This window comes from Hyla sarda, chromosome 4, assembly GCF_029499605.1.
Source record: "Hyla sarda isolate aHylSar1 chromosome 4, aHylSar1.hap1, whole genome shotgun sequence".
In the NCBI taxonomy this organism is placed as follows: Eukaryota; Metazoa; Chordata; class Amphibia; order Anura; family Hylidae; genus Hyla; species Hyla sarda.
In genome coordinates, this window is record NC_079192.1 from 272,425,342 (window position 1) to 272,451,279 (window position 25,938).

The 25,938-nt window shown below is 44.3% G+C and overlaps 2 protein-coding genes across 11 annotated transcripts in view; one reads left to right on the forward strand and one right to left on the reverse strand.

Moving 5' to 3' along the window:
- The window catches only part of IRAK3 (interleukin 1 receptor associated kinase 3), a 71,001-nt gene extending 49,482 nt beyond the window's left edge, over nt 1–21,519 (reverse strand). For 2 of the 9 annotated variants that reach the window (XM_056574244.1, XM_056574232.1), the window contains exons 1-3: nt 14,103–14,234; nt 3,763–4,038; nt 3,432–3,661 (exon numbers count right to left, since the gene is read on the reverse strand). The gene's annotated coding sequence lies outside the window, so the exon portion shown is untranslated. Of the gene's footprint in view, nt 1–3,431; nt 3,662–3,762; nt 4,039–14,102; nt 14,255–21,426 lie in introns of those variants that run through there. The other 7 variants (XM_056574237.1, XM_056574235.1, XM_056574233.1 and 4 more) reach the window with 7 other exon arrangements.
- The window catches only part of TBK1 (TANK binding kinase 1), an 81,830-nt gene continuing 70,108 nt past the window's right edge, over nt 14,217–25,938 (forward strand). Inside the window, exons 1-3 of one of the 2 annotated variants that reach the window (XM_056574230.1) lie at nt 14,217–14,345; nt 20,259–20,366; nt 23,679–23,819. In XM_056574230.1, coding sequence (XP_056430205.1) covers nt 20,280–20,366; nt 23,679–23,819 — 228 coding nt within the window. In that variant the 5' untranslated portion in view covers nt 14,217–14,345; nt 20,259–20,279. The other variant, XM_056574231.1, reaches the window with a different exon arrangement.

The following is a 25,938-nucleotide window of genomic DNA, read 5'->3' on the forward strand; positions in this document are numbered from 1 at the left end:
AGTATAGGAGCGAGGTGGCAAGCCTGCCACCTCCTCCTATCTCCTGCGATCCAATCGCAGGGTGGGGGGCGGTTACATCCTCCCGCCCTGCCCGGCCCCTGGAAGTCCGGAGAGGACGGGAGGAAGACCGGAGGACGCGGCGGGGGACGGGGGAGTGCTGGGGACCGGCCCCGGTACTTAGCTCGTCCCTGAAGACCCGGATCCCGGCGATGAAGGCGGCGGCGACAGGTGAGTTCCTCTTCAGCCGCGGTCGGGCCCTTTACAGCAATGTACGTCGCCGTAAAGCGACATGCATTGCTGTATTTGGACCCTGTATACTACAACTCCCAGCATGCCCAGACAGCCCTTGGCGTCTGGGCATGCTGGGAGTTGCAGTTTTGCAACATCTGGAGGTCCACAGTTTTAGGACCACTGTGCCCTTCCAGATGTTGCAAAACTACACATCCTCAGCATGCCCTTACTGTCCAGGCATGCTGGCCCTTGGCCCTTCAGATGTTGCAGAACTACAACTCCCAGCATGCTTGGACAGTTTTGGCATACTGGGAGTTGTAGTTTTGCAACATCTGGAAGGGCACAGATTGGAAACCAACTGTAGTCCTCCAGATGTTGCAAAACTACAACTCCAAGCATGCTGGGAGTTGTAGTTCGGCAACATCTGGCTCTAAAGATGTTGCCAAACTACTACTTCCAGCATGCCTCAGAATGTTTGGGAGTTGCGGTTTTGCAACAACTGGAGGCACACTGGTTGGGAAACACTGTCTGTTTCCTAACTCAGCGTTTCCCAACCCGTGTGCCTCCAGCTGTTGCAAAACTATAACTACCAGCATGCACTGATAGTGCATGCTGGGAGTTGTAGTTTTGCAACAGCTAGAGGTCCCCCCCCCCCTGTGAATGTACAGGGTACATTCACATGGGCAGGGGGCTTACAGTGAGTATCAGGCTGCAAGTTTGCAATGCAGCAAATTTTGCGCGGCAGCTCAAACTCGCAGCGGAAAACTCGCTGTAATCCCCCGCCCGTGTGACTGTACCCTAAAATCAGTACACTACACTACACTAACACAAAATAAAAAGTAAAAAACACTACATATACACATACCCCTACACAATAAAAATGAAAAACGTCTGGTACGCCACTCTTTCCAAAATGGTGCCTCCAGCTGTTGCAAAACAACAACTCCCAGTATTGCCGGACAGCCGTTGACTGTCCAAGCATGCTGGGAGTTTTGCAACAGCTGGAGGCACCCTGTTTGGGAATCACTGACGTAGAATATCCCTATGTCCACCCCTATGCAAATCCCTAATTCAGGCCTCAAATGCACATGGCGCTCTCACTTCAGAGCCCTGTCGTATTTCAAGGCAACAGTTTAGGGCCATATATGGGGTATCGCCGTACTCGGGAGAAATTGCCTAAAAAATTTTGGGGGGCTTTTTCTCCTTTCACCCCTTATGAAAAGGTGAAGTTGGGGTCTACACCAGCATGTTGTGTAAAAAAATTAATTTTTTACACTAACATGCTGGTGTTGCCCTATACTTTTCATTTTGACAAGAGGTAAAAGGGAAAAAAGCCCCCCAAAATTTGTAATGCAATTTCTCCCGACTACAGAGATACCCATATGTGGGCGCAAAGTGCTCTGGGGGCGCACAACAAGGCCCAGAAGGGAGAGTGCGCCATGTACATTTGAGGTGATTTGCACAGGGGTGGCTGATTGTTACAGCGGTTTTGACAAACGCAAAAAAAAAAAAAACACATGTGACCCCGTTTCGGAAACTAAACCCCTCACGGAATGTAATGAGGGGTGCAGTGAGAATTTACACCCCACTGGTGTCTGACAGATCTTTGGAACAGTGGGCTGTGCAAATGTTGTACAGCCCACTGTTCCAAAGATCTGACAGACACCAGTGGGGGGGTAAATGCTCACTTTACGCCTTGTTACGTTCTGCTATTAACCCTTGCAAAAATGTGAAATTTGGGGGGGAAACACACATTTTAGTGACATTTTTTTTTTTTCGTATGCAAAAGTCGTGAAACCCCTGTGGGGTATTAAGGCTCGCTTTATTTCTTGGTACATTCCTCAAGGGGTCTAGTTTCCAAAATGGTATGCCATGTGCGTTTTTTTTGCTGTCCTGGCACCATAGGGGCTTCCTAAATGCGACACGCCCCCGAGCAAAATTTGCTCTCAAAAAGCCAAATATGACTCCTTCTCTTCTGAGCATTGTAGTTCGCCCGTAGTGCACTTCATGTCAACTTATGGGGTACCTTCATACTCAGAAGAGATGGGGTTACAAATTTTGGGGGGTATTTTCTTCTATTAACCCTTGCAAAATTGTGAAATTTGGGGGGAAACACACATTTTAGTGAAAGTTATTTTTTATTTTTTTACATATGCAAAAGTCGTGAAACACCTATGAGGTATTAAGGCTCACTTTATTCCTTGTTACGTACCTTAAGGGGTCTAGTTTCCAAAATGGTATGCCATGTGTTTTTTTTTTTTTTTGCTGTTCTGGTACCATAGGGGCCTCCTAAATGCAACATGCCCCCCAAAAACCATTTCAGAAAAACGTACTCTCCAAAATCCCCTTGTCGCTCCTTCACTTCTGAGCCCTCTACTGCGCCCACCGAACACTTTACATAGACATATGAGGTATGTGCTTACTCGAGAGAAATTGGGCTACAAATACAAGTATAAATTCAAAAATTGGGTCTACAAGAACATGCGAGTGTAAAAAATGGAGATTGTGAATTTTCTCCTTCACTTTGCTGCTATTCCTGTGAAACACCTAAAGGGTTAAAACGCTGACTAAATGTCATTTTGAATACTTTGGGGGGTGCAGTTTTTATAATGGGGTCATTTATGGGGTAATTTTAAGATGAAGACCCTTCAAATCCACTTCAAACCTGAACTGGTCCCTGAAAAATTGTGAGTTTGGAAATTTTGTGAAAAATTGGAAAATTCCTGCTGAACTTTGAAGCCCTCTGGTGTCTTCCAAAAGTAAAAACACGTAAATTTTATGATGCAAACATAAAGTGGACATATTGTATATGTGAATAAAAAAAAATTATTTGGAATATCCATTTTCCTTACAAGCAGAGAGCTTCAAAGTTAGAAAAATGCAAAATTTTCAAATTTTTCATCAAATTTTGGGATTTTTCACCAAGAAAGGATGCCAGATACCACAAAATTTTACCACTATGTTAAAGCAGAATATGTCACGAAAAAACAATCTCGGAATCAGAATGATAACTAAAAGCATTCCAGAGTTATTAATGTTTAAAGTGACAGTGGTCAGATGTGCAAAAAATGGCCGGGTCGTAAGGTGTAAAATGGCTGGGTCCTTAAGGGGTTAATGCCATCTGCCCCTAGGGTAACAACATCTGCTCTGCACCACACAACCCTCTACAACATGCTGCATAACCGCAACGGGGACCCTACCCTTAGAGGAGATTTTTTGAAGAATTATCTTCTACTCTTTGTAGTTCTCATCAGTTAGTCATTTGCTCTTCCTCTACCATGTTGTGCTTAGGAATCATTTATTGGAAGACAATTGTCCAAATATTTCTCTCTTATTTCCTAATAAAGACAATGCAGGTGCTGTGATTCTCCACAGGAAAGCTGGCTACTTCTTGGCGCTGTGCTGGTAGACTGTAATAAAAATCCCAAATCTGACAGGAAAAAAAATGAAAAGTGTATTTTATTTTATTTTATAAAACACGTGAATTAATTCATAGATACACACATACAACACAATAACATACAGACTTACATACTTCAGTCACCATCCTACTGCTTACTCTGTAGGTTTAGGACCTTTTGATCACATGATCAGAGATTCGTCTTTTACTATGGAAGTAAGACAGAGGCTAAATATTACATCTGTTTACGTGGGGGTGGCTGTCTATTGTAGTTCGGCCCAGACAGTTCTGTACCATCAAGGAGGACACCCCCTTCCCACAGAAGCCTGTGTGCTCCTATGGTCCCAGCCAGCTGCCACTATCACCAGTCAGACCACTGCTTCAAGAGAAAAACAGTGGGTGGTAACCTAGACAAGCAGAAAAGTGGAGGAGAAAAATTAAGATATCTAAGAAAGGCTACACGTTGAATAAATATATTTGCTAAATATCTATTATACATAAACTATTAGAATAGATAGTTGTTAGGAAAAACCCTTTAAATTAGGTTTTGTTCACATCTAAGCACATGCAGCATAATTTTTTTTTGTTATAACAATGGAAAGCTCAATCTCTTTCACGTAATGAATTTGGTAGTGTTGTGACTTTCATTATAAATGGAATACACAATGTAGATGTGAACAAAGTTTGGCTTTATGATATGTGTCAGTGAATGTGTCGGTGTCAGTGCAAAAGTGAATGATTGTGACCAGAAATCCATTGAGGATGGATTTCTGCTAACTGGTAGGTTGTTGTCTTCTCAACTTCCCGGAATTACACTTCACGTGTCAATGGTTTTAAAGTTATTGTTAATCAGTGTATACTCTGCTGCTATGTACATGCACTGCATGTTGTATGCAAAGCTATACATCATGAATAAATGTCCTTGTGATTGGTTTCTTCCATCTGCAGGTTTTTCTCATCCATCACGTGGCCTTATCATCCAGGGTGTAGATCCTGTTCAGGGGCCATCTTGAGACATTCTTTCATACATGATGGGAGGGGGAGTGAGTGGTCATTATTTTAGCAAGCATATTCTGAAATGGACATTTTAGCCCATCCACCACACATGTACTGTACTGCTTTCCATCAGTACTACATGTATTGTACTACTCACATCTGTACTTCTTGTACTGTACTGCTCTCCACCTGTACTACATGTACTGTACTGCTCTCTACCAGTGCTACATGTACTGTACTGCTCTCCACCTGTACTATGTACTGTACTGCTCTCTACCTGTACTATGTACTGTACTGCTCTCCACCTGTACTACATGTACTGTACTGCTCTTCACCTGTACTACATGTACTGTACTGCTCTTCACCTGTACTACATGTACTGTACTGCTCTCTACCAGTGCTACATGTACTGTACTGCTCTCCACCTGTACTATGTACTGTACTGCTCTCCACCTGTACTACATGTACTGTACTGCTCTTCACCTGTACTACATGTACTGTACTGCTCTCTACCAGTGCTACATGTACTGTACCGCTCTCCACCTGTACTACATGTGCTGTACTGCTCTCCACCTGTACTACATGTGCTGTACTGCTCTCCACCTGTACTACATGTCCTGTACTGCTCTTCACCTGTACTACATGTACTGTACTGCTCTTCACCTGTACTACATGTACTGTACTGCTCTCTACCAGTGCTACATGTACTGTACTGCTCTCCTCCTGTACTATGTACTGAACTGCTCTCCACCTGTACTACATGTACTGTACTGCTCTCCACCTGTACTACATGTCCTGTACTGCTCTTCACCTGTACTACATGTACTGTACTGCTCTTCACCTGTACTACATGTACTGTACTGCTCTCTACCAGTGCTACATGTACTGTACTGCTCTCCACCTGTACTATGTACTGTACTGCTCTCCACCTGTACTACATGTACTGTACTGCTCTTCACCTGTACTACATGTACTGTACTGCTCTCTACCAGTGCTACATGTACTGTACTGCTCTCCTCCTGTACTATGTACTGAACTGCTCTCCACCTGTACTACATGTACTATACTGCTTTCTACCTGTACTACATGTACTGTACTGCTCTCTACCAGTGCTACATGTCCTGTACTGCTCTCCTCCTGTACTACATGTGCTGTACTGCTCTCCACCTGTACTATGTACTGTACTGCTCTCCACCTGTACTACATGTACTGTACTGCTCTCTACCAGTGCTACATGTCCTGTACTGCTCTCCTCCTGTACTACATGTGCTGTACTGCTCTCCACCTGTACTACATGTCCTGTACTGCTCTCCTCCTGTACTACATGTGCTGTACTGCTCTCCACCTGTACTACATGTACTGTACTGCTCTCCACCTATACTACATGGGCTGTACTGCTCTCCACCTGTACTACATGTACTGTACTGCTCTCCATCTGTACTACATGTACTGTACTGCTCTCCACCTGTACTACATGTACTGTACTACTCTCCACCTATACTACATGTGCTGTACTGCTCTCAACCTGTACTACATGTACTGTACTGCTCTCCACCTGTACTACATGTGCTGTACTGCTCTCTACCTGTACTACATGTACTGTACTGCTCTCCACCTGTACTACATGTCCTGTACTGCTCTCCACCTGTACTACATGTACTGTACTACTCTCCACCTATACTACATGTGCTGTACTGCTCTCCACCTGTACTACATGTACTGTACTGCTCTCCACCTGTACTACATGTGCTGTACTGCTCTCCACCTGTACTACATGTGCTGTACTGCTCTCCACCTGTACTACATGTACTGTACCGCTCTCCACCTGTACTACATGTGCTGTACTGCTCTCCACCTGTACTACATGTGCTGTACTGCTCTCCACCTGTACTACATGTACTGTACTGCTCTCCACCTGTACTACATGTACTGTACTGCTCTCCACCTGTACTACATGTCCTGTACTGCTCTCCACCTGTACTACATGTCCTGTACTGCTCTCCACCTGTACTACATGTACTGTACTACTCTCCACCTATACTACATGTGCTGTACTGCTCTCCACCTGTGCTACATGTGCTGTACTGCTCTCCACCTGTACTACATGTGCTGTACTGCTCTCCACCTGTACTACATGTGCTGTACTGCTCTCCACCTGTACTACATGTACTGTACTGCTCTCTATCTGTACTACATGTACTGTACTGCTCTCCACCTGTACTACATGTGCTGTACTGCTCTCCACCTGTACTACATGTACTGTACTGCTCTCTATCTGTACTACATGTACTGTACTGCTATCTACCTTTGCTGCATGTACAATGCTGTAATACTACTTCCATTTTATTGTATGTACTGTTATCTGTACATGCTTAATATGTTTTGCTATGACCAGTTGCTTCTTAGACACCAGCTCAGGGGTATTTCCATTTTATTTTTACTACACAGAACCCTGAGAAATATTTTGTCCTTAACTAGAAATTGATTTACAAGCTTACGGATTCTCTTACTGACATGTAAGGACTTGTTTAGTTTGTTTAGTTATCTTCTGATTTAACTTATCTTTCTGTACTTATAATTTACTAGTTTTTCATATGCAGAAGTTATACTAGTGTTTCCCAACTAGTGTGCCTCTGGCTGTTGCATAACAACAACTCCCAGAATGGCCTTCTGGGAGTTGTAGTTTTGATACAGCTAGAGGCACATTGGTTGGAAAGTACTTATTTATGCAGTGGTAATATTCAGAATTCAGGGACTAATGCAATACTGCTAAGGTGCCCATATACTTATAGCTGTAAGTCTCCCGTTCTCCATGTACACATGAACTTTATACTTGGCCGAACGTTCATGTGTTCTCAATTGAGAGGCGGTTAGCTGATAGTGACCTCAGCAGTGCAGTTACAGAGTTCCGATCAGCTAAGATGGCAGCAGAGATAACTTGTCTGTCTTGGTGCTGCTGGGTGATCCTATCCTAGCTCAGCCAGGCTGTAGATAAAAGAGCGCGATAACACTGATCACTGTTATGCTATTGCCACAGTTTCCAAAGGTTGTGAAAGCTAAGCCCTATTCACTTTAACAGAGTTGAGCTGCAATACAACACTTGTGGACTGGTATGGTGCTGGTTTCTTAGGGTATGTTCACACTACGTAATTCCCGCGAGACCCGTTCACACTGCGGAATGGTAGCGGACAATTCCTCCGCTGAAATCGGTCCGCGCAAAGAAAGAACATGTTCATTCTTTGCGCAGAAGTCCTCGAACACTGCATAGCCGTCAATGGTGCCGTCCTACCGCCGAAGTATTTTGGCGGCGGACACCAGAATGGAATCTACACTCGCGGAATTCTGCAAGCTGAGATTCCCTTCACAATTCATAGTGGGAACATACCTAATGGACAACACCTTTAACCCCTTAACGACGAGCGCCGTAAATGTACGTCCTGGTGACGTGGTACTTAACGCACCAGGACGTACATTTACGTCCTAAGCATAACCGCGGGCATCGGAGCGATGACTGGATCATGCGCGGCAGGTCCCGGCTGTTGATCGCAGCCAGGGACCCGCCGGTAATGGCGGACATCCGCGATCCCGCGGATGTCCGCCATTAACCCCTCAGATGCTGTGATCAATACAGATCACGGCATCTGCAGCATCGTGGTCACTTAATTGGATGATCGGATCGCCCGCAGCGCTGCCGTGGCGATCCGATCATCCAGCACGGCAGCCGGAGGTCCCCTCACCTGCCTCCGCTGACTTCCGGGAGTCTTCTGCTCTGATCTGCCTTCCTGCAGACCAGAGCAGAAGATGACCGATAACCCTGATCAGTGCTATGTCCTATACATAGCACTGAACAGGATTAGCAATCGAATGATTGCTTTAACCCCTTAAGGACCCAGGACGTACTAGAACGTCCTGGCACCCTGGGCTTTAAGGACCCAGGACGTACTAGTACGTCCTGGTGTTTCTCCGGTCTCTGCCGCGCCCCGGGCAGAGATCGGAAGCGGATGCCTGCTGAAATGCTTCAGCAGGCATCCAGGGCAAACGCTGAGGGGGGAAATCGCCCTTGCGATCTGCGGCGATACCGGGCTGATCGGGTCTCTGGGACCCGACCACCCGGTAATTTTGCATGATCCCGGCTGTCACAGACAGCCAGGACCATGCTAACGTATAGGAGCGAGGTGGCAAACCTGCCACCTCCTCCTCTACCCTGCGATCTGTCGGTTAGTTAACCGACCAATCGCAGGAGGGGGGGGGGGTTACTTCCTCCCGTCCTGTCCGGCCCCTTGAAGTCCGGAGAGGACGGGAGGAAGACCGGAGGATGCGGCGGGGGACGGGGGAGTGCTGGGGACCGGCCCCGGTACTTACCTCGTCCCTGAAGACCCGGCGATGAAGACGGCGGCGGTGGCGGCGGCGACAGGTGAGTGGATCTTCAGCCGCGGTCGGGCCCTTTACAGCAATTCACGTCGCCGTAAAGCGACATGCATTGCTGTAATGGGACCCTGTAAACTACAACTCCCAGCATGCCCAGACAGCCCTTGGCGTCTGGGCATGCTGGGAGTTGCAGTTTTGCAACATCTGGAGGTCCACAGTTTGGAGACCACTGTGCCCTTCCAGATGTTGCAAAACTACACATCCTCAGCATGCCCTTACTGTCCAGGCATGCTGGGAGTTGTAGTTCTGTAACATCTGGCCCTTCAGATGTTGCAGAACTACAACTCCCAGCATGTCTGGACAGTTTTGGCATACTGGGAGTTGTAGTTTTGCAACATCTGGAGGACTGCAGCTTGGACACCACTACACAGTGGTCCCCAAACTGTTCTCCTCCAGCTGTTACGTAACCACTACTCCCAATATGCCCTTCGGCTGCCTGGGCATGCTGGGAGTTGTGGTTTTGCAACAACTGGAGGCACACTGGTTGGGAAACATTGTCTGTTTCCTAACTCAGTGTTTCCCAACCCGTGTGCCTCCAGCTGTTGCAAAACTATAACTGCCAGCATGCACTGATAGACTGTGCATGCTGGGAGTTGTAGTTTTGCACCAGCTGGAGGTCCCCCCCCTGTGAATGTACAGGGTACATTCACATGGGCAGGGGGCTTACAGTGAGTATCAGGCTGCAAGTTTGGGATGCAGCAAATTTTGCGCGGCAGCTCAAACTCGTAGCGGGAAACTCGCTGTAACCCCCCCCTGCCCGTGTGACTGTACCCTAAAAACACTACACTACGCTAACACAAAATAAAATAAAAAGTAAAAAACACTACATAAACACATACCCCTACACAGCCCCCCTCCCCTCCCCAATAAAAATGAAAATGTCTGGTACGCCACGGTTTCCAAAATGGAGCCTCCAGCTGTTGCAAAACAACAACTCCCAGTATTGCCGGACAGCCGTTTACTGTCCAGGCATGCTGGGAGTTTTGCAACAGCTGGAGGCACCCTGTTTGGGAATCGCTGGCGTAGAATACCCCTATGTCCACCCCTATGCAAATCCCTAATTCAGGCCTGAAATGCGCATGGCGCTCTCACTTCGGAGCCCTGTCGTATTTCAAGGCAACAGTTTAGGGTCACATATGGGGTATCTCCGTACTCGGCAGAAATTGGCTAACAAATTTTGGGGGGCTTTTTCTCCTTTCACCCCTTATGAAATGGGGAAGTTGGGGTCTACACCAGCATGTTGGTGTAAAAAAAAAAATTTTTACACTAACATGCTGGTGTTGCCCCATACTTTTCATTTTGACAAGAGGTAAAGGGGAAAAAAGCCCCCCAAAATTTGTAATGCAATTTCTCCCGACTACGGAGATACCCCATATGTGGGCGTAAAGTGTTCTGGGGGCGCACAACAAGGCCCAGAAGGGAGAGTGCACCATGTACATTTGAGGTGATTTGCACAGGGGTGGCTGATTGTTACAGCAGTTTTGACAAACGCAAAAAAGAAAAAAAAAACACATGTGACCCCATTTCGGAAACTACACCCCTCACGGAATGTAATGAGGGGTGCAGTGAGAATTTACACCCCACAGGTGTCTGACGGATCTTTGGAACAATGGGCTGTGCAAATAAAATATTTGTTCCAAAGATCTGACAGACACCAGTGGGGGGTTAATGCTTACTGTACCCCTTGTTACGTTCCTCAAGGGGTCTAGTTTCCAAAATGGTATGCCATGGGGGGTTATTTTGCTGTCCTGGCACCATAGGGGCTTCCTAAATGCGACATGCCCCCGAGCAAAATTTGCTCTCAAAAAGCCAAATATGACTCCTTCTCTTCTGAGCATTGTAGTTCGCCCGTAATGCACTTCATGCCAACTTATGGGGTACCTCCATACTCAGAAGAGATGGGGTTACAAATTTTGGGGGGTATTTTCTGCTATTAACCCTTGCAAAAATGTGAAATTTGGGGGGAAACACACATTTTAGTGAAAATTTTTTTTTTTACATATGCAAAAGTCGTGAAACACCTGTGGGGTATTAAGGCTCACTTAATTCCTTGTTACGTTCCTCATGGGGTCTAGTTTCCAAAATGGTATGGCATGTGTTTTTTTTTGCTGTTCTGGCACCATAGGGGCTTCCTAAATGTAACATGCCCCCCAAAAACCATTTCTGAAAAACGTACTCTCCAAAATCCCCTTGTCGCTCCTTCGCTTCTGAGCCCTCTACTGCGCCCACCGAACACTTTTCATGGACATATGAGGTATGTCCTTACTCGAGAGAAATTGGGCTACAAATACAAGTATAAATTTTCTCCTTTTACCCCTTGTAAAAATTCAAAAATTGGGTCTACAAGAAAATGCAAGTGTAAAAAATGAAGATTGTGAATTTTCTCCTTCACTTTGCTGCTATTCCTGTGAAACACCTAAAGGGTTAAAACGCTGACTGAATGTCATTTTGAATACTTTGGGGGGTGCGGTTTTTATAATGGGGTCATTTGTGGGGTATTTCTAATATGAAGACCCTTCAAATCCACTTCAAACCTGAACTGGTCCCTGAAAAATAGTGAGTTTGAAAATTTTGTGAAAAATTGGAAAATTGCTGCTGAACTTTGAAGCCCTCTGGTGTCTTCCAAAAGTAAAAAACACGTCAATTTTATGATGCAAACATAAAGTAGACATATTGTATATGTGAATAAAAAAAAAAAAATATTTGGAATATCCATTTTCCTTACAAGCAGAGAGCTTCAAAGTTAGAAAAATGCTAAATTTTCTAATTTTTCATCAAATTTTGGGATTTTTCACCAAGAAAGGATGCAAGTTACCACAAAATTTTACCACTATGTTAAAGTAGAATATGTCACGAAAAAACAATCTCGGAATCAGATTGATAAGTAAAAGCATTCCAGAGTTATTAATGTTTAAAGTGACAGTGGTCAGATGTTCAAAAAATGGCCGGGTCCTAAGGTGTAAAATGGCTGGGTCCTTAAGGGGTTAAATAGTCCCCTATGGGGACTATTAAAGTGTAAAAATAAAAGTAAAAAAAGTAAAAAAATTAAGTAAAAAAAATTTGAAAAACTCCCTCCCCCAATAAAAACATAAATTGCCCCATTTTCCCTATTTCACCCCCAAAAAGTGTTAAAAAAATTTTATATACAAATTTGGTATCGCCGCGTGCGTAAATATCTGAACTATTAAAATAAAATGTTAATGATACCGTACGGTAAACGGCGTGAACGTAAAAAAAAAAAAGCCCAAAATAGCTGCTTTTTTATAACATTTTATTCCAACATTTTTTTATAAAAAATGTATTAAAAGTTTTATATAAGCAAATATGGTATCAATAAAAAGTACAGATCACAGCGCAAAAAATGAGCCCTCATACCGCCGCTTGTATGGAAAAATGAAAAAGTTATATGTCTTCAAAATAGGGGGATCTTAAACGTACTAATTTGGTTAAAAAGTTTGTGATTTTTTTTAAGCGCAACAGTAATAGAAAAGTAGTTTATCACAGGTATCATTTTAATCGTATTGACCCAAAGAATAAAGAACACGTCATTTTTACCATAAATTGTACGGCGTGAAAACGAAACCTTCCAAAATTAGCAAAATTGCGGTTTTCTTTTTAATTTCACAAATAGTATTTTTTTGGTTGCGCCATACATTTTATGGTAAAGTGAATGATGGCATTACAATGGACAACTGGTCTCACAAAAAACAAGCCCTCATACTAGTCTGTGGATGAAAATATAAAAGAGTTATGATTTTTTGAAGGCGAGGAGGAAAAAATGAAAACGTAAAAATAAAATTTTCTGCGTCCTTAAGGGGTTAATAATAGCTTAGGTCATGGAACCTATGCCCTGGCCATTGACCGCCACTGCTGGATCGCAACGGACTGATGCTAATAAATGTAGATGTGCACTTTGGCACAACCTGACATCCATTCTGTATAGATTTTTTGCAACAGGTTAAATGTTCTGCACCATATATTGCCATGCACTGCTATAAATGGCTACAAACCAACAATGGCTTCCCTTTGGCTCTCCTCAATGCTACGTCTCCAGACACCTTCATAAAAGGCCTTTGGGGCTGGGGCTACACATCAATTTTGGCTGCAACAGGGGTCCTCTGATCAAAAATCGCCATGCAGCACTGCGAGAGCGCTGAGGTAACTAAAAGGGGTTTTGTCGAGACCCAAAAGTAGCTAAGACTTAAAGGAGAACTCCGGAATAGGAAAATTGTCCTCCATAATGCCGGCAGTAAAAAATAAACAATGACATAACTTCCTTCGCTCCCCCGGTGCCTCCGGTAACCGGTTCCGGCCTCTGCCGCGATCCTCTTCCTGGTTGCCGGTGGTCGGCGAGTCATACTGCACTCAGCCAATCACCGGCCACAGTGAAGTCCCGACTCGGCCGGCGATAGGCTGAGCGACAATGTGACGTTTTCGGCCCCGGCAGCAGGTGCCGGTGTAGTGAAGGATTTTGTGTCTTGAAGCGTTCTCACACTGCCGCTCAGCCTATCGCCGGCCGAGTCGGGACTTCTCTGCGGCTGGTGATTGGCTGAGTACAGTATGACTTGCTGACCACCGGCAACCAGGAAGAGGATCGCGGCGGAGGTCGGAGCCGGTTACCGGAGGAGCGAAGGAAGGTATGTACCTGTTTTTTTTTTTTTTTACTGCCGGCATTATGGACGATAATTTTCCTATTCCGGAGTTCTCCTTTAAAAGTCACAAGAGATTGATTTATTGCAACTGTTGGGTTGCGGTCTCATGTATTCATAGGTCGAAATGCAACCCCATACAGTTACCTCAGCGCCATCAATGCAGTGCGACATGGCAATTTTTGGTTGTGTGACCCTTAGAGACAGACATTTTGGAGATTCCAATTTGTTTCTATCAGTGAACAGATAACTTCAAGAGGTAAAAGCAATGAAATGTACACGATTCTCTGTTCTATGGATGTCTGGCGACTTTTGGCAAGTATGCTAAAAGGCAAAATAATAAGAATAAATCTGGCAAGGAGATGGTGAACTACTCCTGTTGTTTTAAGAAACTTTACCGCCATGAGTAATACCGTAGTTTCCACACAATTTAGGAGTATATGGGAATTAGATAAGCAGCGGCTCCGTGACGTCAGCATTTCCTCCATGGCGGCTGTGGCTGCTGCCTTCCCTCAACAAAGATGTCGGCCGTGTATGAGTGACGTAACTGTTCGTTTCCCATCACACAGTCTGTGACACGTGACTTCATGACACGGAAGCTCTGCAGGTCCAGGAGAGTGGACGGCAAGTGAGTGGCGCAGGTAAGCGGAGCGCAGTCATCACGGAGGGGCCCGGTGTGTACCAGGCAGGCCTTCTACTGCCAGGCGCTATTGAGTGATCGATCTCTGGTCGTCACACGTTGTCTATGGCCTGTGTCGCTGTAACTTTCACTATCATTGCTATCCACCTATAGAGGAGTTTTATGTCCTTATCCAGTCATTGCCCCGTACAGAAGAGTCTTTTAGGGTCCACAGGGTCTCAAGTTTTATCATTTCTTATTGTCTCTTCCTTGTTCTCCAGTACTGAGAATTGTAGCACTGGGGACACTGTCTAAAGCAGTGTTTCCCAACCAGAGGGCCTCCAGCTGTTGCAAAGCTACAACTCCCAGCATGCCCGGACAGCCAAAGACTGTCTGGGCATGCTAGGAGTTGTAGTTTTGCAACAGCTGGAGGCACTCTGTTTGAAAAACACTGATCTAAACAGTATGTTCACAAGGAAATTCAGCGCTTGTTCCGCCTGTACCCGCCTCCTGTTGCTTTCAATGAGAAGTTGCTGTTGAGTTCACACAGTGGAATTTCCGTGAAAGAATTGCTGTTTCACCGAAAGAATGAACACGTTGGTTGTTTTGGCAGAATTTGGCAGTTCTATGAATCAATGGGCCACTGAATGCCAATGCTTTGATTTGGCAGCCAATTCCGCATGGAAAAAACATTTTGAATGGTGCGGAAATACTGAGAAATTCTGTAAGGACCTGGGAACTGACTGATTCTCATGAAGCAGTTTAAAGGATAACTGTCAGCTTGCTCCCCCCCGCACTAACCAGCGGTACTGGCAGGTAGTGCGGGGGACGCTGATCAGTTTGATGCCTACCGTGTCCGGATCCGCCCGGCCGTTCGGCAGTAATGTTCGATTTTTGGTATATGCCAACTGGCACTCTGACATCAGCGCCGCCCAGCTCATCAATATTCCTCCCCTATATCTGCCTCTCCCTCTTCTCCCCGCTCTAATGAAGAGAGAGGGGAGGAATATTGATGAGCTGGGCGGTGCTGATTTCAGAGTGCCAGTTAACCCGGCCTGTGCCAGTTAGCACCTAATTAGCATATACCAAAAATTGAACATTACTGCCGAATGGCCGAGCAGATCCGGGCACGGTAGGCATGAAACTGATCAGCGTTCCCCGCAATACCAGCCAGTACTGCTGGTTAGTGCGGGGGTATCAAGCTGACAGTTTTCCTTTTAACTGTGGTGTAGGAAAAAGCTTTAGCTTCTGAAACACAGGAAGGCAATTCTATTAGGGTAGGGTCACACGTAGTGCATCCGCAGCTTATTTGATAACTTTTAAATATTCTGCGGATGTCCGTGCCAGCAAAATATATGGCACTTAAAGGGAACCAATCATCAGATTTTACCCTATATAATGGTTGGCAAAGCGTTATATAGGGTAAAATTGTTGTCCTCACCATCCCCGGGGGACGCTCCTGCCCCCAGGGATGGTGAAGATATGAAGTTATAAACTAGTCACCGTCGCCGCTGTAAGTAGTCACCTGGGCGGGGAGCTCTTTTCACCTACTCCCGTTCTTCAGCTGGGAGCGACGCCCCCTCCGCTTGATTGATGGGCGGCGTCATTGTTCCGCGCACTGAACAGACGGAGCAGAGCAATGACGCTGCCCATCAATCAAGCGGAGGGGGCGTCGCTGCCGGCCAAAGAACGGGAGTAGGTGAGAAGAGCTCCCCGCCCAGGGGACTACTTACGGCGGCAGCGGTGACTAGTTTATAATTTCATATCTTCACCATCCCTGGGGGCAGGAGCATCCCCCGGGAATGGTGAAAATAAAGATTTTACCCTATATAACGCTTTGCCAAGCGTTATATAGGGTAAAATCTGATGATTGGTTCCCTTTAAAGGGGTTATCCACCATAAGGTGATTTTAGTACATACCTGGCAGGCAGTAATGGACATGCTTAGGAAGGATCTGCCCTTGTCTTGGGGCTAAATGGAAATGTTGTGAGATTACCATAACACTGTGGCTAGCTTTTTGTGATCTGGTATTTCCTGTTTGACTTTCCTTTTTTTGACTACAAATCCCACAATTCCATTTTCCTCCCTCCCATAGATCAGCCACCCCACCCATTGAAACATAAATGAACAGCATCCATTCAAAAGACCTGTGGTTTTTAATGAGGGTGCCTACAGCTGTAGCAATAGTTGCAGATTGATCTCTCTCCCACCAAGCGATCCCTCCACCCATTGAAACAGACAGGCTCCCTGTCATCAGCTGACTAGTGAGTCAGGTCTAGGCTGCATTGCAAGCTGGGAAATATCTAAGACAACAGTCATTTTGGATGCTATTAAAAATAAATATTGGGGTGAAAACCATCACACACAGGTACAGACACTATATTATGAACTACACTAACTTTACAGCCCCTGTAGCATAGTCAAATAAAAAAAAATCCTGGAATACACCTTTAATATCTGCAGGGTATTTTATTGAATTTAGTAAACGTTGCGTGCTGCAGGAGTGACTGCCTATTGATACGCACGTACACCGGATGAGGTGTCGGTAGAAAATACACAGAATTAAACACACAGCTGAAAAGGAAAAGGTGCGTATTTCACACACCAAAACTTGCTAGAGGACCAATGCGAGTTTGCAGCATATTTGCGGGTGTCAAATATGCTGCAGATGCGCTGTGTGTGACCCTAGCCTTAAAATGTATCTGCTTATTAAAGGGGGTACCAAAATAGAAAAAAGTGATACTTACCTACCCCGGTCCCCCAACTGCTTGTCTCTACTTCCTGCTTTTGAGATGTCGGGGCAGGATCTCCCAATCACTGGCCAAGATGGGACACATCTGCTGCCTCCAACATCTTGTCTTGTAAGCAGGAAGGAGAGACAAGCAGTGGGGGATCAGAAGGAGTTACCTTGGGAGCTACAATGGGACAGGGGTAGGTAAGTATTATTACTTTTATTTTTACAGCAGCCCCCAGAAAATTATAATTTTGCCAGAGGAGGTTACTGTAGCTTCAGCTACTATTCACTTCAATAGTGGCCCAGGCTGCAGTGGCCCAGCGAAAGCACTACACAGAGTACAAAACCAACAGATTGGTGGGGGGTGCAGGGGGTCAGCACCCCACTAATCAATTATTGATGGCTAATCCTATCGGTAGGTCATTGATAGTGTTCTTTTTTTCCTTTTGGAAATCTTGTAAAGTGGTAGTGTTAAAGCATACCTGTTGTTTCAAAAGATTTTTGTAAACCTGCCTCTTTTTGTTAGAGTAAAGGATAAGGCCCATGTAGGGAATTGTATTCCCTATCCAAAGAATAAGGGATAAGTATCTGATCACTGTGCTCATGTATCTCCGGCTCTCATATAGAAATGAATGTAGGGCACGTGTTGACCCCCACTCCGTGCGCGAAGAGAGCCGAAGGGCCGTACAGAAGATTGCGGGGGGTCCCAGCAGTCGGACTCTCTTATGATCAGACGCTTATCCTCTATCCTGGGATTTTCCTATAACCTCTACGACACAAGCTCTCGCCGCTTGACAAATACAATGGAGAATATGAAAAAAACACAAGATTTTACAGAACGTAAAATGTAGCTCCACTCCCCCGTCCGTAACATGGCGTGATATCGATGAGCATGTGACATACACATCTGTACATACATACCACCTCCACTGCATCTGAGCTCCTTGCTTGAGTGCAGTGTAACGCTATGAGGCTGGGTTCACACTACGTTTTTGCCATTCTGTTTTCAATCAGTTTTTCTAAAGAAAACCGGATGGAAAAAAAAAAACGGATGGAACAGTATGGGAAAAAGTAAACCGTATGCGATTTTAAACAGTATACTGTTTTTAAAAGTACATACAGTTCCGTCCGTTTTTATTTAAAGGGGTTATCCAGGAAAAAACTTTTTTTTATATATCAACTGGCTCCAGAAAGTTAAACAGATTTGTAAATTACTTCCATAAAAAAATCTTAATCCTTTCAGTACTTATGAGCTTCTGAAGTTTAGGTTGTTCTTTTCTGTCTAAGTAATCTCTGATGACACGTGTCTCGGGAAACGCCCAGTTTAGAAGAGGTTTGCTATGGGAATTTGCTTCTAAACTGGGCGGTTCCCGAGACACGTGTCATCAGAGATTACTTAGACAGAAAAGAACAACCTTAACTTCAGAAGCTCATAAGTACTGAAAGGATTAAGATTTTTTTAATAAAAGTAATTTACAAATCTGTTTAACTTTCTGGAGCCAGTTGATATATATAAAAAAGTTTTTTTCCTGGAATACCCCTTTAAACAAAAAAACACGTTTTTGAAAATTTTGTCTATTTTTAATGGGAGGGGTGTTGGGTGGGGACTTTAGGATGCAAATGCGCATGTGCAACGTAAAAAACGTATATGGTTTCCCGTATAGAAGCGTATACATGTGCATTTCCCATTGACGTCCATGTTAAAAAAATAAAAAATGTATGCGGTTGCAGTACGGTTTTTAAACCTGAGTCAAAATGGTGGTTGACGACGATTTTGTCTCCTGCAACCGCATGGACGTCATGTTACAGATGGGGGAGCGGAGCTGCTACCAGCAGGGACGTTCTACATACGAAAGGCAAACTACTTACAAGTGGATACCGTATATACATGGGGCAAGCTACCTATAGGTAGCCCTTTATACAGGTGCCGGTGGCAAACTTCCTACAGGGGAGATCTATATATGGGGTGAAAATTACCTACAGGGGAGCCCTACCTATGGCAGGGGGCAAATTACTGGCTGGCTATAGAGGCTTCTATATGAACAGCACGGGGCATATTACTGACTACAGAAGGTCATTATGTACAGTGGGTATATTACTGTCTTGCTTAAGAGTGTCATAATGTACAGGGTGTTTATAGCTGGCTGACTAAAGAGGGTTGTTATATACAAGGGGTATATTACTGGCTGCCTACAGAGGGGTCATTAGATACAGGGGGTATATTATTGGCTGGCTAAAGAGGGTAATTATGTACAGGGAGCTGGCTTTTCCCATTTCCTTTTTTGATTCCGCCCTGGCACTTTCAGATTGACAAGATTTGGGCACTTGGCCTCTCAAAGGTTAGCCATTACTGGTATAACCTGCTACTAAAACTGTCTAAAGTTTAAAAAAGTTTTCCACCGGAGTACCCCTTTAACTTCATTGTACTAGAAGAGTAAACATATCACTGTATAGAAAATTGAGATGGTAGCCTATAGGTGATGGATGTCCCTATTTGAAATCATTTGATGGCGTCCATTATACATATACACCATGACCTTTTCATGGCATATTCAGTAGCTGAAGCGAGGTAAGTAATTGGTGAAGATGTGACTATATGGAAGGAGATTGATGAGAACCTTTGCAGAGGAAAAGTTGACCAGTTGCTCACAGAGACCAATCAGATTGCTTCTTTCATTTTTAAAGGGCCTCTGAAAAATAAAAAGAGCCAATATGACTAGCTGCTTTGGGCAACTGGTCTCACAGAGACCAATCAGATTGCTTCTTTCATTTTTAAAGGGCCTCTGAAAAATAAAAAGAGCCAATATGACTAGCTGCTTTGGGCAACTGGTCTCACAGAGACCAATCAGATTGCTTCTTTCATTTTTAAAGGGCCTCTGAAAAATAAAAATAGCCAATATGACTAGCTGCTTTGGGCAACTGGTCAACTTTTCCTCTACACAAATTTTGCTAAAAGCTCCTGTGGTATTTGTGATGGCTTCCAGTGAGCACAATGGTTGTGAGCCTTTTCTAGCTTTTCAATGTATACCTAGTCTTAACATTCACATAAATGGCAGGACCCAGAGACTCCAGCAGATTGAGTTTTTTTAATGATGTATCCTAGTGTTATTTCCTCCCCTGGTGTGCCTCTCTTTTATATCCACCCCTAGTTTGACCCATAAGGGCCCATCTGCAACTTATGACTTTGCTTGTCTTTTTCAGGATCAGTAAGGAGCCGTCAAGATGCAGAGCACTGCAAATTATCTATGGCTGCTCTCCGATATACTGGGTCAAGGAGCCACTGCTAATGTGTATCGAGGTCGCAATAAGGTAGAAATTGTTATGATGTTGAACATTCAATTTTGCTTTTATTTAGTACTAAATGTGAAAATATAAGATAAGGTACTTTTGGTTAAACAAAACTGATATTGTCTGTTTACATTTACTAAAACATGCAAATGGATTAGCACACTGCATGAAAACTTCCTTAACCCGTTAAGAGCAATAAAATGGAGGGAAAAAGCGGAGGTAGCGCCGGGTGCGGTGTAGGTCTCTATCCGGTATAGGTAGGTACCCAGGTGGGGGTAGCGTGTTCCTTGCCGGTGATGGTAGCTTGGTATGCAGGCCAGCAGCGTGAGGACGGAGCCCAGAGGAGAGTCCGTAGAGAAATGTCGAAATATTGGAGAGAAAAAGCTGGCGCTCCCAATGAAGTAACCCAACTCGTGGGTATTGATGCAAAATAATTTATTCTTACAGCATAAGAAATCAAAGAAAATAATAAATATAAATATAAAGCAAGACGCGTTTCGGGAGTCACAGCTCCCTTTTTCAATTGCAGGTGGTTGCTGTATGCATACAGCAACCAACTGCAATTGAAAAAGGGAGCTGTGACTCCCGAAACGCGTCTTGCTTTATATTTATTATTTTCTTTGATTTCTTATGCTGTAAGAATAAATTATTTTGCATCAATACCCACGACTTGGGTTACTTCCTTAACCCGTTAAGGCCACAGGGCGTACAGGTACACCCTGACGTCCTGGTAGTTAAGGGCACAGGGTGTACCTGTACGCCCGTGGGAATTTTGGTCCCCGCCGGGCTGGGATCGGAACGGGATGCCTGCTGAAATAATTCAGCAGGCACCCTGTGCAAACCCCTGTGGGGGTCCTGAGACCCTCCCATGTCAAGTGAGACCGGAGATTCCCGGTCAATCGGGTCTCCGGTGACCCGGAAAAAAAGGCTGAGCGGGGCTGTCCGAGACAGCCCCATTCACCCTTACCCAGCAGGAGTGCCGCCTCACGATGATGGGATTGATCGGTCAGAACAACTGACCAATTATTACCCTGCTGGGCGGTGATCGGGGCAGCGATCGGGGCCAGCAGGGGTCTCCTACCTTTCCCTGGCCCGGCAGGGGTCTCCTTAGGAGCGGCAGTGGACAGGAGCCGCAGGAGCGGCGGCAGCAGCGGCGGCGTTGCAGGCGGAAGGATACAGCAGGAGGGGAGGTCTGTTAACCTCCTGCTGTTGCTTAGCGACAACTCTCAGCATGCACAGCCAAAGGGCATGCTGGGAGTTGTAGTTTTCCAACAGCTGGAGTTCCAACTACAACCTTCAGCATGCACTTTGGTAGTCTGTGCATGCTGGGGGTTGTAGTTGGGCAACAGCTGGAGGCACATTTTTTCTATGAAAAACTCACTGTTAACCCCTCCTTGTGAATGTACCCTAAAAACACTACACTACACTTACACAAAACAAAAAGTAAAACACTACATATGCATACACCCCTACACAGCCCCCCCCCCTCTCATCCCAATAAAAATAAGAAACGGCACTGTTTCCAAAACGGAACCTCCAGCTGTTGAAAAACAATAACAACTCCCAGTATTGCTGGACAGCCACTGACTGTCAAGGCATGCTGGGAGTTTTGCAACAGCTGGAGACACCCTGTTTGGGAAACACTGCCGTAGGGTATTTTGGTGCCGGATGCAAATCCCCAATTTAGGCCTCAAATGCGCATGGCGCTCTCTCGCTTTGGAGCCCTGTTGTATTTCAAGGCAACAGTTTAGTGCCACATATAGGGTATTTCAGTACTCGGGAGAAATTGTGCTACAAATTTTGGGGGTCTTTTTCTCCTTTTACCCCTTATGAAAATGTAAAGTTGGGGTCTACACCAGCATGTAAGTGTAATTTTTTTTTTTTTTTTTTACACTAACATGCTGGTGTTGCCCCATACTTTTAATATTCACAACCGGTAAAAGGAAAAACAGAAATAAAAAAAAATTTGTAAAGCAATTTCTCCTGAGTACGGAACTACCCCATATGTGGGTGTAAAGTGACCTGTGGGCGCACAACAAGGCTCAGAACTGAGAGTGCACCATGTACATTTGAGGTCTAAATTGGTGATTTGCACAGGGGTGGCTGATTTTACAGCGGTTCTGACATAAACGCAAACCAATAAGTACCGACATGTGACCCCATTTTGGAAACTACACCCCTCACGGAATGTAACAAGGGATATAGTGAGCCTTAACACCCCACAGGTGTTTGTCGAATTTCTGTTAAAGTTGGATATGAAAATGGAAAAAAAAAAAAAAAAAAAAAGTCACTAAAATGCTGGTGTTACCCTACTTTTTTCCTATTCTCCCTTGTGAAAATGAAAAAAGTCCCCCAACATTTTTTGCCCCATTTCTTCTGAGGAAGAACATACCCCATATGTGGACGTAAAGTGCTCTGCTGGCGAACTACAATGCTCAGAAGAGGAGTGCCATTGGGCTCTTGGAGAGAGAATTAGGCTGGAATTGAAGGCCATGTGTGTTTACAAAGCCCCCATAGTGCCAGAACTGTGGACCCGCCCCCACATGTGACCCCATTTTGTAAACGACACCCCTCATGTAATGTAATAAGGGGTACAGTGAGCATTTACATCCCACTGGTGTTTGACAGATCTTTGGAACAGTGGTCCGTGAAAATAAAAAAATTTATTTTTCATTTGCACAGCCCACTGTTCCAAAGATCTGTCAAACGTCAGTGGGGTGTAAATACTCACTGCACCCCTTATTAAATTCTGTGAGGGGCAGTTCCTGCAGCTACAACAATTCAGAGAAACCAGCCAAGAGCAGCAGGGATCAGGAGACAACAGAATGGCAGGTGAGTGGTTTCTTTTCTTTTTACAGCATTTTGAGCAAGCTTAATATATAAATAAAAAAATTGTGCCCCCAGAATACCCCTTTAATAACAAGACCTGAAACAGGCAGGGTAGCTACACTGTACATAGACAAAATTCTGTATGCATCCTACTTTACACACCCTGGGGAATAGGGATGAACGTACTACATCATCTCCTGAAGTCTGCCACCACTGTCCTCTTGAAGGGCATGCACACATTTCTAAAAACCATGCTGAAAAATTCACTGAAACCAAGTGTCATGTGCAGTTCTGAGTGGAGCTCCCATTGAAGTGAAGAAATAACACAACATGATTTCCATTGAAATCACTAGGAGATGCTTTTTGTGTAAAACCTTGCTTTTTGGAGGCTCAAATGAGCATGGTTTTCACGTCAAAACTTACATAGGTTTTACCTGTTTGTGAAATGGAATTGTATAAAACCTGATGTTAATATTACACTTTGTTGCTGTGTTTTTATTATAGAAAACAGGAGACTTGTATGCTGTAAAAGTGTTTAATAATCTAAGTTTCCTTCGACCTGCGGATGTACAAACAAGGGAGTTTGAGGTGCTAAAAAAGCTTAACCACAAGAACATTGTAAAACTCTTTGCCATTGAGGAAGAGGTAATGTTAGTCTTAGCTTGCTTTAGTTGATTTTCTCCTGAATGATTTATAATGTGTACATTCTATTTATTATTACGGTAATTCATTTATGTTTTACTGTTTGTAGTGATCCACCTTATTACTACATCCTTCATGAAATGATGATGCTGATCTCTCATTTACTTTGGATACAAATTGTGTTAAAGGAGATATTCTGGCACCACACAATTGTTTTGAAATGGATTCAAGGGGCACTAAAAATAAAACAATAAAACATAAAAAATGATACGCACCTGCCTTTATTAACTGCAACTCTTGGTGCCCGCTTCTTTATTTTTCCTGTGATACATCCTCCTAGCTGCAAATACCTGCTCAGCCAATCATTGGTTGTAGTGAGTGTATGAGCGGCCTTTTTTGCATGGACAATTGTCACAGGTAAAAGGATGCAGTGGGCATTGGGAGCCAATAGATCAGGGCAGGTGAGTGTGTATGTGTGTGTTTTTTATTTTTTTATTTTATCATTAGTGCATTCTGATTTTACAACATTATTACTTGCTGTGATACCTCTTTGAAGTCACCAATATGGTGCATGTGGTATGACTTGGGGCATCTCTTACCACTTCCATGTGCTACCTTATGGATAATCCCAATATTTGTGCCAAGAAATGGCACATGGTGTTTAACTTTGTGCACTAAAAGGTTACTCTGCCCCTAGACATGTCTGATCGTGGCAGTCCTGCCGCTGGGACCCCCCCCCCAGCATTTTCTGCTGTGACATCCGGTGCACGGAGCAAACTTCACTCCGTGCCTGAAGGCTAGCGATGTGGAGCCAAAGGCTTGTGATGTCACGGCCACGCCCCCTCTCATAGACTTGCATTGAGTGGGTGTGGTGTGACATCACAAAGGGGGCGTGGCAGTGAAGTCACTAGCCTACGGTGCCGCGTTCTAAACGAATTTAGCAGGGGATTGCAGCGATCAGACATCTTATCCCTTATCCTTTTCATAGGGGATAAGATGTCTAGGGGCGGAGTTACCCAAGTTTTGTGGTTTCAAATTTAGCACTTGTACATACACCCAAAACATCTCCTAGCCATGCTTCTTTTTTGCATACACTCAACCTCTTTATTGGGGAACATATTATTATTATTATTTTTTTTTTTACAGGTTGTACCAGAATTTTGGTGTATTTCATTTAGCAGATCTCCCAATGAGTTTTTGCTGGTTAATATTTTTAATGGGGCTGTAACAAGCATCTGTAGTACCAGTTAAAGTGTACCTAAACTTTCGGATAACTCGTACAGACATGTCAGACGTTGTGATTGGTGGAGGTCTAGCTGCTGAGACTCCCACGATAGTTAGAACAAAGAGACAGAAGTGTTTACTTGTGCACTGTGTCATTTTGTTTCTGCTTGGCTTATTTCAAAGACCAAGCATGTGGTGTATGGACACAGTGAAAATCTGAGGGGGAATTTATCATTGTTGTCTGTGGTAGACGTGTTTCACAGTCAAAAATTTTCAGCTGTGAAAGTGCTGACATCTCAAATATGACATATGATAAATTTGTCTGTGCAGTACACAGCAAGGAAAAAATACCTCAGCACAGTCACATTCAAAAGTGGCTGTAATAAGTGCTGTGTGTTACTGTATTGTATTGTTGACACTCTGCTGACCCCTATAACTCTTATTTTTTCATACATGGATCTGTATGAGGGCTCATTTTTTTGCCACATGATCTGTAGTTTTTATTGGTACCACTTTTGTGTGCACGTGACGTTTTGTTCACTTTTTTGGCGTTATTTAGGGATGTTACCGTTTACTCCATTCACCACATGGGATCATTAACATTTTATTTGAATTGTTTGGACATTTACGCACATGACGATACCAAATATGTTTAAATATTTAATTGTTTTACGTTTTTTAATTAGTAAATTTGGAAAAGAGGGTAATTTATTTATTTTGAAGTTAGGGGCTTATTCACAATTATTAAAACTCAGAGCGTGCTGGGAGATGTAGTTGTGTACCATATAGAGAGACACATTTTAGGGCAGCGATCAATTTCGTCAGTGCTGTAGTTACATATTTCTGTGAGCCGGCCGGCTCCGCTACCCGGCCGCCTGCCCGCTAGCTGTTGGTTGCA